At 51.7% G+C, this 11,118-nt stretch overlaps 1 protein-coding gene across 1 annotated transcript; it reads left to right on the top strand.

Moving 5' to 3' along the window:
* Positions 1–795: 795 nt before the first annotated feature.
* Positions 796–8,033, top strand: LOC144143456 (uncharacterized). The gene is made up of 3 exons (XM_077675208.1): positions 796–2,789; positions 7,252–7,508; positions 7,736–8,033. The coding sequence occupies exons 1-3, from the start codon at positions 1,020–1,022 to the stop codon at positions 8,031–8,033; spliced, it is 2,325 nt and encodes a 774-aa protein (XP_077531334.1). The 5' UTR covers positions 796–1,019.
* Positions 8,034–11,118: the final 3,085 nt, after the last annotated feature.

Below are 11,118 nucleotides of genomic sequence, written 5' to 3'. Positions count from 1 at the left end.
GACATCAGGCTAGTCCATCTAATCCAGGCGAAGCGATCTCTACAAGAGCGATGGAAGAAGCAAAGGCTCAACAGAGGGCTGCGGAAGAAGATCGCCGGTCTGAATCGCAAGATTGAGGATGTTACGAATCCGCCAGCAACACGTGTTTTTCCGCATCAGCGACCACGTGGGAATCGACCATGTGCGCCCACGTGTCGGTGAATCGTACTTCGTGTCTCGCCATGCCGGGTCAATCACCTCGCTTTGCAACGTGCTTCCGGCAGCTGCCAGCGCCACACCCTTCAGGCACCTGCCTTGACCTTCCCGGCTTAGACGTTTCCTATCAGCGCGATCAGAGTTGATAGCGCGACCCCGGCACCTTTCAAGGACACTCTCCCCCCTCTCCCGGACGCCACGAGGGGCGAAGATGACTCGCGATCTTGGAAAGACTGTGCGTGTGTGTGTCTGTGATTTCGTGGCGTGTTACTCTTGGGGGCGTTTTTTGGGTATAAAAGAAGCAGCACAAACGCTGATATTCATTCCTGTCTGAGCAGCGAATCCATGCGGTCGCTCTGCTCCTGTCCTGTATTGTAACCTCGCCCGTCGGGGCATTGTATGTTTTTTTGGCTTCGGCTCACCTCTCGCTATGAAGTAAACAGTTACGTTATCCTACTGCTCTGGACTTCTCTTCACGACTGCAACACCGGCTGGCCGCTCGCTTCATACACGCTACCCATCGTATGTTGGAGGCCACGGAGTAATGATCGGGTGCCCCCGCCCGGTCGCAACAACTGGTTGGCAGCGGTCGGATGACAACTACGTGACACCTGGAGCCAGCGGTGCGAGACCCAACACCACGGACGTCAAGGCGGCTTCGGACTTCGCAGAATTCACGGCGGTCAAGGGTGAGTGCGGGACGTTTCTTCACTGAGTTTTACCAGGCTTCTGAGGATAGCTGGTAGGGCGTCTGTTTTTGTCGCGTGGGTTATTCGCGCAAAACATTTTCTGGAACAGTGGGAAAGCAGTACTCTAGACCGGCCATGAATTTGAAAGCGTTGAAAAAACCGCAGTTGTTGGAGCTTGCAAAAGAGTTGCGCTTGGATGTTACAGACGCGCTGAGAAAGCCAGAGCTGATAGAGGCTATACTCGCTGTTGGGGCTGACGATGACGAGCTGTCAGATTGCATTGAGCTTATCAATGACAGGGAGGCCGCTAAGCGCCAGCGTGAAGAACGCGAGGAGAAGGAACGGGAGCGACAGCATGAGCTAGAAATGAAGCGTCTAGACGTCGAGGCGTCTCGACCTAGACGTCAGAGTGGCAGCAGCGTGCAGTCTGCGGCGACTGAGCGACCTACGTTGCGAATGTGTGACCTAATGCGACCCTACAAGGTAGGAGAAGACATCGGTCTTTTTTTGGTCAACTTCGAGCGTACGTGTGAGAGGGCACAGTTTAGCCGAGACTCATGGCCGCAAAAGCTGCTTACGCTTTTGCCAGGTGAGGCATCCGACGTGATGGCCCGCTTGCCAAAGGAGGAGGCAGAGGACTACCAAAAAGTCAAGTCGAGCCTCCTACGTAAGTACAGGCTGTCAGCAGAGGCGTTTCGCCAGAAGTTCCGGGAAGCCGAAAAAGCTAGAGGCGAGTCGTACTCGGAGTTCGCCTACAAGCTTAAGGCCAATATGGAAGAGTGGCTCAAAGAGGCAGAAGCTTTCGGAGAGCACGACAAAGTAGTTGAGTGCTTCGGTCTTGAGCAGTTTTATCGCCGACTACCGGAGAACCTGAGACTCTGGGTGCAAGATAGGCCAGGGGTAAAAACTGTGGATCAGGCAGCTCAACTAGCCGACGAGTTCGTCGCACGTCGAGGTGCGCAGGGGCCGAGAGACGGCCACAAAGAGTTCAGGCCGAGGCCTGATAAGTCAGGGCCGAAAGGCAGAGCTCCCCAGGTAGACGGTGGAGCAAGGAAAGTCGTTGTCGGGGATAGAGAAACTGGCCACGACAACGAAACGAGAGCAGCAGACGCTGAGGAGCAGCGCAGAAAGAAAGCCTTTGAAGCGCGCAGACAGGCTGCGTGTTACAACTGCGGCGAGACTGGACATTTCGCCGCGAGTTGCAAAAAGGGGAAACTAGTCTTTCACGCACTAGATCCGGATGAGGATAGCAGGCAACTTTTAGAGCCCTACGTACGCGAGCTAGCAGTTAACGGCAAACCGTGCCGAGTTCTTCGCGATTCCGCAGCAACGATGGACGTGGTCCACCCGTCCTACGTCGAACCGCATCAATTCAGGGGCGATTGCGCGTGGATAAAGCAGGCCGTAGAGGCACAAGGCGTGTGTCTTCCGATCGCCAGGATAACCATCGATGGTCCCTTCGGAAAGCTCGAAACCGAGGCCGCTGTTTCTCCCAGCCTTCCGGCGCAGTATCCGTATCTTTTCTCGAACAGGTCCGATCAGCTACTACGCGAAAGGGGACTCGTTTTCGGGGAAGGGATAGTGTTCGCGCTGACGCGCTCGAAGGCTCGCGAACTCGGAGCAAAGGTGGCGGTTGAAAGCAGGAAGGATTCGCGAAAAGAGGAGGTTGGGAAGCTTGCTGAGACTAGCACCGACGTTGCTTCCGAACGCGGCCAGTCTGCCTCCTTGCAGGTTCAGATCGCGGGTGTCGAGCAGCAGCAGCATCCAACCGAGACACATGATTCTCCGGCAGAGATTTTTGTAGCACCTACGTCGGAAAGTTTAGAGCGGTTGCTGCACGTCGATAGTAAAGCACTGGGCGCGGAGCAAAAGAAAGATCACACGCTGGAAAAGTTACTGGACAATGTAACTGAAGGGGTTGCAAAAAAGAACGTCAGGTTCCAGACGAGGGAGGAGATACTTTATCGCAAGTATCGAGACCGGAGAGGGGTGGAGTTTGACCAATTAGTTGTCCCACAGGTCTATCGTCAGGATTTGTTGCGTCTCGCACACGGCAACTCGTGGTCAGGGCACCTAGAAATACGAAAAACGAAAGACCGCCTATTGCAGGAGTACTACTGGCCAGGATGCTTTCGCGACGTCGAAAACTTTGTGCGCACTTGTGATGTGTGCCAGAGAGTGGGCAAGCCGGGAGACAAAACCAAAGCGCCCATGAAACTTGTGCCGGTTATCACGGAGCCCTTTCGCCGTCTCGTGATCGACACGGTTGGCCCACTGCCCGCGACGACCTCTGGCTACCGTCACATCTTGACAGTGCTCTGTCCTGCTACTAAGTTCCCCGAGGCCGTACCCTTGAAGGAGTTGAGCTCAGTGGAAATTGTGAACGCCCTACTGTCAGTGTTCGCGAGGGTCGGCTTCCCGGCGGAGATACAGTCAGACCAGGGCACAGTTTTTACGAGCGCACTAACGACAACGTTTCTCGAGAAGTGCGGAGTAAAACTCATTCATAGTTCCGTGTACCACCCTCAGTCGAACTCTGTCGAGAAGTTGCACTCAGTAATGAAGCGCGTTCTCAGAGCCATGTGCTACGAGCGAAAGGCTGACTGGGAGCTGTGTTTACCGGCCGTGATGTTTGCTTTAAGAACGGCTCCTCACGAGACGACCGGGTTCACGCCAGCGGAACTTGTTTACGGACGGTCGTTACGTTCCCCCCTCCGCATCCTCCGGGAATCGTGGGAAGGTAGGGGCGAAGACCCAATGGTTGTAGAATACGTACTCTCGCTGATGGACCGCTTGCACAGGGCACAGCAGCTAGCGGGCACCGCAATGAGCACAGCCCAGAAAAGGTCAAAACCCTACTACGACAAAGGAGCCAGGGCACGTCAGTTTGAGGTGGGAGAACAGGTAATGATTTTGCGGCCATCTCAACGCCACAAACTAGAGGTTCAGTGGGAAGGCCCGGCAAAAATCCTTCAAAAATTGTCTGAAACGAACTACGTTGTGAGTGTACCTGGAAAGCGCAAGCTCCAGCAAGTATACCACAGCAACCTACTAAAGCCCTACAGGCAGCGGGAAGCGGTGGTGCAGATGCTAGTTAACATGCCCGAGGAGATTCCCCCCGATATTCCGGAATTGGGGCCGCTTACCTATGACAGCACGAGTAACCTCGTTAACGACCTAGTAACGAAGGCGGAGCTAGAGCCTGACCAAAAACGCGAGTTGGAGGCACTGTTAGAAGAGTTCTCCGACCGGTTTTCGGATAAGCCCGGCAGAACTTCCCTCTTAACGCATGACATCGAGCTTACGTCTTCCCAGCCCGTACGTTCAAAAGCGTATCGAGTGTCGCCGCGACAGCGCGAGATTCTGGAAACTGAAATCCAGAAAATGTTGGCTCTGGATGTGATAGAGGCTTGCGAAAGCGACTATACTTCACCCCTGATACTGGTTGAAGTTCCTGGCAAGGATCCGCGACCATGTGTAGACTATAGGAAGTTAAACCTTATCACCAGAGACCAAACCTACCCGATACCGAACATCGAGGAACGTATCGAGAAAGTAAGCAGCGCTTGCTTCATTTCCACTTTTGACTTGGTGCGGGGCTACTGGCAGGTTCCGCTGACGAAGGAAGCTAGCCGGTACGCGGCGTTTATTTCACCCATGGGTACCTTCCGACCGAATGTTTTGAGTTTTAGGCTGAAAAACGCGCCATACTGTTTTTCAAGTCTCATGGACAAAGTGTTACGGGGGTACGACGACTTTGCGTTGCCCTATTTAGACGACGTGGCTATCTATTCCGCCTCGTGGCCAGAGCATCTGGAACACCTGCGCTCCGTGCTTTCACGTTTGCGCGAAGCGGGCTTAACGATCAAGGCACCTAAATATCAAATGGCACGCGCGGAAGTCACTTACCTTGGTCACGTTATAGGTAGGGGTCATCGCCGACCTTCGGAAGTTAAGGTAGCTGCAATCCAAGACTTCCCGCAGCCCCGAACCAAGACAGACATTAGGTCGTTCTTGGGAATCACAGGTTACTATCAGAGGTACATTCCGAGGTACTCTGAGCTGGCTAGCCCTCTAACCGACGCGCTTCGGAAAAACGAACCGCTAACAGTCGCGTGGGACGAAACAAAAGAGCAGGCGTTCGCCGACCTGAAAAATGCTCTAACTAGCCACCCTGTGCTGAACTCGCCAGACTACTCAGAGCCCTTCGTGGTCCAGTGTGATGCTAGTGACCGTAGGATGGGGGTTGTGTTGTGTCAGAAAGCTGACGACAATGAGGAACACCCAGTCTTGTACGCAAGTCGTAAGCTGACGATTCGCGAAGAAGCGTACAGCGCCTCCGAAAAAGAGTGTGCGTGTCTCGTCTGGGCGGTGCAAAAATTGGCCTGTTACCTCGCCGGCTCGAAGTTTATAGTAGAGACCGACCACTGCCCTCTCACGTGGCTGCACACGATGTCCTCAAAGAACGGTCGCCTCCTACGCTGGAGTCTGGCTCTGCAGCAGTATACGTTTGAAGTGCGGTACAAAAAGGGGAAACTGAATGGCAATGCTGATGGCTTAAGTCGGAGTCCTTAAGGCAAGAAATGGCCTGTAGACGCCTGACTTTCTCAAATTTCTTTGTTTTTCCTGAAGCAGGCTTCGCCTTTATGATTACGTTTTTTTTGTGTGTGTATGGGACATTTCCAATCACGCGAAATGTCACCTTTCAAGTTTGTGCACTTGTCTAAAGTACTGCTGGGCTAAAAATATAACAAGTGTAGTTAGTTATTAGCGTATTTTTTCGCATCTAAAAGCCTGGTAGATCTTCAGTGTGGATTTGTCTTCGCACTTGCCGGTGATGCGGTTGTGTCTTGCTGTGCTGTTCTGTTGCTTGCCTGACCAATCCAGAGACGTTATTGGGGAGCCACTTCTCGTCCAGTGATCGGCCCTGTGAAGCTCCAGCACGGTGTCGTACAGCCCAGGCCTGGAGTCGAGCGTCTGTTGAGCACTTCCCTGCGAAAGCATCCCTCCGGACAACGGTTGAAGACCCTTATCCATCGGGACATTGGACCCCCGGCGGAGAAGCTGTTACGAATCCGTCAGCAACACGTGTTTTTCCGCATCAGCGACCACGTGGGAATCGACCATGTGCGCCCACGTGTCGGTGAATCGTACTTCGTGTCTCGCCATGCCGGGTCAATCACCTCGCTTTGCAACGTGCTTCCGGCAGCTGCCAGCGCCACACCCTTCAGGCACCTGCCTTGACCTTCCCGGCTTAGACGTTTCCTATCAGCGCGATCAGTTGATAGCGCGACCCCGGCACCTTTCAAGGACACTCTCCCCCCTCTCCCGGACGCCACGAGGGGCGAAGATGACTCGCGATCTTGGAAAGACTGTGCGTGTGTGTGTCTGTGATTTCGTGGCGTGTTACTCTTGGGGGCGTTTTTTGGGTATAAAAGAAGCAGCACAAACGCTGATATTCATTCCTGTCTGAGCAGCGAATCCATGCGGTCGCTCTGCTCCTGTCCTGTATTGTAACCTCGCCCGTCGGGGCATTGTATGTTTTTTTGGCTTCGGCTCACCTCTCGCTATGAAGTAAACAGTTACGTTATCCTACTGCTCTGGACTTCTCTTCACGACTGCAACACCGGCTGGCCGCTCGCTTCATACACGCTACCCATCGTATGTTGGAGGCCACGGAGTAATGATCGGGTGCCCCCGCCCGGTCGCAACAAGGAGCACTGCCACGCGCTCAACAACCAGAAATGGAACGAGCTCTGCAACGCTGCTGACGGCCAACTCCACAAAGGCAGAACCTGGAACCTGTTCCGGCGCCTACTGGATGAGACGAAGAACCAAGTCTTATCAGAGGGATAGGCTTGCAAAGATCCTACACGCGGAAATCAAGGAAAGAGGCGAGGATGCCGTGAAGAAGAAACTTTTGGAGAAATACATCCCCTCCACGCCGAAAGTCACCCACCGAGATTACTTTGGAAGCCCAAACGACAGTTTGGACAGAGACATCGACGTCGAGGAAGTGCGGACGGCTCTGCAAGAGCTTAACAGCAGATTGGCTCCGGGTCCCGACCGCGTGCCGAACGGAGCACTCAAGAACCTCGATGACCGCTCGATTGTAGCCCTCACGAAATACTTAAACGAGTGCTGGAGGTCGGGAGTCGTACCGAAGGAGTGGAAACATTCTAAGATGATCCTGATACCCAAGCCTGGAAAGCCGCTGAGCACGGACAACCTCCGTCCAATATCGCTCACATCCTGCGTGGGCAAGGTACTGGAGCGCGTCCTACTATCGCGCTGGTAAGAATATCTCGAAAACAACGACCTTTACCCCGACAGTATGATCGGATTCCGGCAGCACTTGTGCACGCAGGACGCCATGATACAACTGAAGCACCTCATTGTCGACAGGGACACCCGAGACTCAAGGGCCGTCATGGGCCTGGATCTACAGGGGGCCTTCGACAATGTCAACCACTCGGCGATCCTGAGCCAAGTCTCTAATTTGAACATGGGCAAGCGGACCCACGAGTACATAGGGAGCTTTCTCACGGGGCGAACGGCAGAAATCATTGCGGGGGATCTCGCAACGGACGCTAAAGAGAACGGCAGCCGAGGCACCCCTCAAGGGTCGGTGATCTCGCCGCTCCTATTCAACCTAGTCATGATCGAGGTCGCCAGTAGACTCGCAGAGGTGGAGCACGTCGGGCACACCATATATGCCGACGACATCACGCTGTGGGTCGAGGGCGGCAGCGACGCTCGAGTAGAAGAGGCGCTTCAGCGGGCGGTACGGACGGCCTCGAGGGCACCGGACTCAGATGCTCACCGAGTAAGTCCGAGGTGCTGCTATACAGGCCCAGGGAAGGTCCCCGCACTGAAAAGAGAAGCGACCGCGAGGAAATCTCCGTCAACACCAAAGACGGTACCGTCATACCCAGAGTCACAGATATCCGTATTCTGGGAATGCTTATTAAGGAGCACGGAGGCAACGGGAAAACAGTGACACGGGTCGTCGGCAAGGCGGCCAACGCCATCAGACTAAGGAGAAGAGTGTCGAACAGACGGAGGGCACTTCGCGAGGAGAACCTCACGAGGCTCGTGCACTCTTTCGTCCTCAGCCACCTCACATACGTGGCCGCCTTCCACAAATAGAAGAGGGACGAAACGAACAATCTCAACGTAGTCATCCGAAGGGCATACAAGACGGCCATCGGAGTTCCCGAATCCACCAGCACGGAGAGGTTGTACACCCTGGGCATCCACAACACCCTCGATGAAATCGCCGAGGCTCAGAGGATTTCCCAGCTGGAGAGGCTTTCCATGACCAAGCCCGGTAGGAGAATCCTGGAGAAGCTTGGAATACAATATCACGAACAACAAGGAGCCAAGGCGCCCGTCCCGGACGAGATCAGGAGCAAAATTCGCGTGGACACTATCCCGCGCAACGTGCACCCCGAATACAATGAAGGCAGACGCAAGGCGAGGGCCAAGGCGCTGGCGGACCTGCACGCCGGCGACGCAAGCGCCCGTTACGTGGATGCTGCCGAATATGCGAGCAGAAGAGGATTCGCCGTGGTTGTCATCGATGCTGGGGTAGCATCAGAGCGGCGGCCAGCACGGCGAGCAGTACATCCGAAGAGGCCGAAGCACTGGCCATCAAAGACCCGGGCTGCCGCACTGTCCTCAGGGATTCGCGGCAGGCAATCAGGAACTTTGCCCGAGGCAGGGCCTCTGCTGCTGCGACGAAGATTTTAAACGAGATACCGAGAAACCGGGAAAGGGCAAGAATAAAGTGGTTTCCGGCACACACACTAAACTTTTTTACACCCTTTTTGGCCGAAAAGGGTGTAAAAACCTTGTCCCATGGCTAACACCTTTAAAAGGTGTTTTCGCCAAAAAAGGGTGTACGGACGAAAAAAGGGTGTAAGAACAAAAAAAAAGGTGTTGAGGATGCTCAACACCCTTAAAGAGTGGTGAGGACGCTCAACACCCTAAATAAAGGGTGTTGAGCATCCTCACACTGTTTTTTAAAGGTGATGGCATGCGCAGTACCATGGTGTTGCGCATGTCATCACCATAGCCTTGGAGGCTTGCGACCTATCACCATGGTGTCCTAATGCAATTCATGGCGACAGGTGTATGTCTGGAGGCTCTGTAAGTACATGAAATGCAACAATTTATGACTAATGGCACAATTTTAAGTTATATATACAGTGATCCCTCGTGGCATCAAACTCGGATATCTTGAAATATCGGTTAACTTGACATGACACACAAAAAAAACGTAGTAGTCTGAACCAAAAAAGAAGAAATAATAGAACTTCCCAATTTCATGCACGTGACGATCACAACATTGGTGCACTAGAGGGTCCACTGAAAACCGTTATCAGTGTGCTCACTACACATTAGCATTCAAGTGATACAACTAGTCAGAACTGGACCCCCACTACAATTCCAATCATGTTTTCTGGTGGTAGCTTCCAAAAACAATATCCCATGTGATGTGCACCCGTAGAGAACTTGTATTGGTATTTGTCGTCACAACTTTTTTAAAAGGCAGACAACCACATTTATAAGTTCTATTGACCATAAATTGCACAATTTCTTTTGTGTCAAAAATCTTGAGACTCAAGCCGAATGAAACCACGTTTTCCGAACAAACTTTTACAATCGACAGTAAATGTTGCAACACAAAAAAAGAAACAAGAATGTTTGCAAAATTCTGTGCATGAATCCTGAGACTAAAACTAATTCACAACCATAAACTATGATTGAGGTGTCTATTAATAAACATTTTGGCAACTTCTCTTAAAACTTTACAGCCAAGCACATACCAAATATTAAGATACAAGCAATTATGAACTTCCTTCCCTCCGAATGCAAGGAGGTGGACACAGCAGTCTGAACTATAAAGAACATTTATCTTTGACCCATCCTATAGCCGGTATTCATTGAAAAGTTTAGCTGTCAATTTCTTCGTTTGGCAACACTGAAATAGCCACGAACATGGCTGATCGCACGGCTCGTGCCACTGCGGCCGCACGCCGAAGAAAAATATAACACCGACGTGCGTCGCCTGCTCCGTTTCAACCGATTCTCAACAGTGGTGTCATCAAAGTTGTTATTAAAAGCACTTGCGTTGGAGTCAAGGCATTCCTTTGCGTTCGGCGGGCTAGAGCTTGGAATGTCCAAACCATATCATGCGCTTAGCACAGACAAGTACCGCCAGAATCCAAGCACACCCTTTAGAGTGCTTGGATTCTTTCGCCGCAGGAGCACCCTTTTCTGCCCAAAATATCATAGGTAGGAGCTTTTCCTGCAAAAGCACCCACCTAAAGGGGTACAAAAAGGGTGCATCATCCTCAGTTCACAAATGGCGCTGCAGGTGGGCAGCCACATATGGCACAGTATGACACACAATTACGGTATGAAACATTCGTGCTTTCCAAGCTCCGTTCTAAGAGACATTCCATTAAAGCTCAATGTCAGCTGATAATATACTTGAACTTTCTGACCCACCGATTTTTGAAACATCCATTTTTAAAGCCTAATAATACAGCCAAATCGCAGTACAGAAGTTGTATCATTAGAGGATGTTCATTATTCGAAACGGTGTTAAAAATTCAATTTTATGTTCATTTTGCTAAACTGCAGCGCACATCCTTCGAGCTTCACTGCACAGCATAAACGTGTTATGCAGTGAAAGCAAGAAGGCGTGCAACAAATCAACTGCACAAAAGTTCTTCGAACCTTAAAACCTTTGGCTTCTCAGCATTTCATCAAACTTCCAATCACGGTAGCTACTCGCAATGTTTAGCGCCTTATTCTTGAGCTGAGCAGAAAAGCTCAATATTAAGGCAGACCAAATACAATATGTATACTTCCCTACGTACTGTGGCTTTATCTACCCATAAAAGTTGGGTCCCCACTGCCACTTATTTCATTTTACATTATTCTTTTTGCTTCATTAAAAATGACCCCACATAGCAATATCAAGAACTGTAAACATCACAGAACAATGCATATGAGTTCCCTGGTTGAAATGTGATGACATTGTTGTTATAGCAGTATTTCATCATGAGTCTAGCTTGTGCATGGTGCCTTGTATTATGTCCCTGCTGGTGGATGTGGGGTCATTTTTCGATGTTGCAAATGAAAAGCCAACAGCCAGTGCCCATTAGTTTCGTCTAGTATTACGAGGTGCGTCATGGGAACCATCAAACCCGTCTATAGCCCT

This window comes from Haemaphysalis longicornis, unplaced genomic scaffold (assembly GCF_048455015.1).
Source record: "Haemaphysalis longicornis isolate Haplotype H1 unplaced genomic scaffold, Haemaphysalis longicornis Haplotype H1 scaffold_6, whole genome shotgun sequence".
Classification (NCBI taxonomy): domain Eukaryota; kingdom Metazoa; phylum Arthropoda; class Arachnida; order Ixodida; family Ixodidae; genus Haemaphysalis; species Haemaphysalis longicornis.
This window is presented reverse-complemented; position numbering and strand designations above follow the sequence as displayed.

What these genes read in the sequence shown, in the direction of transcription:
- LOC144143456 (XM_077675208.1), top strand. Translation starts at nt 1,020, where the DNA reads ATGAATTTGAAAGCGTTGAAAAAACCGCAGTTGTTGGAGCTTGCAAAA. An exon ending in TGGAAAAGTTACTGGACAAT is followed by an intron (nt 2,790 to 7,251) that starts GTAACTGAAGGG and finishes TTGTGCACGCAG; the next exon opens with GACGCCATGATACAACTGAA. An exon ending in AGCCGAGGCACCCCTCAAGG is followed by an intron (nt 7,509 to 7,735) that starts GTCGGTGATCTC and finishes GCTGCTATACAG; the next exon opens with GCCCAGGGAAGGTCCCCGCA.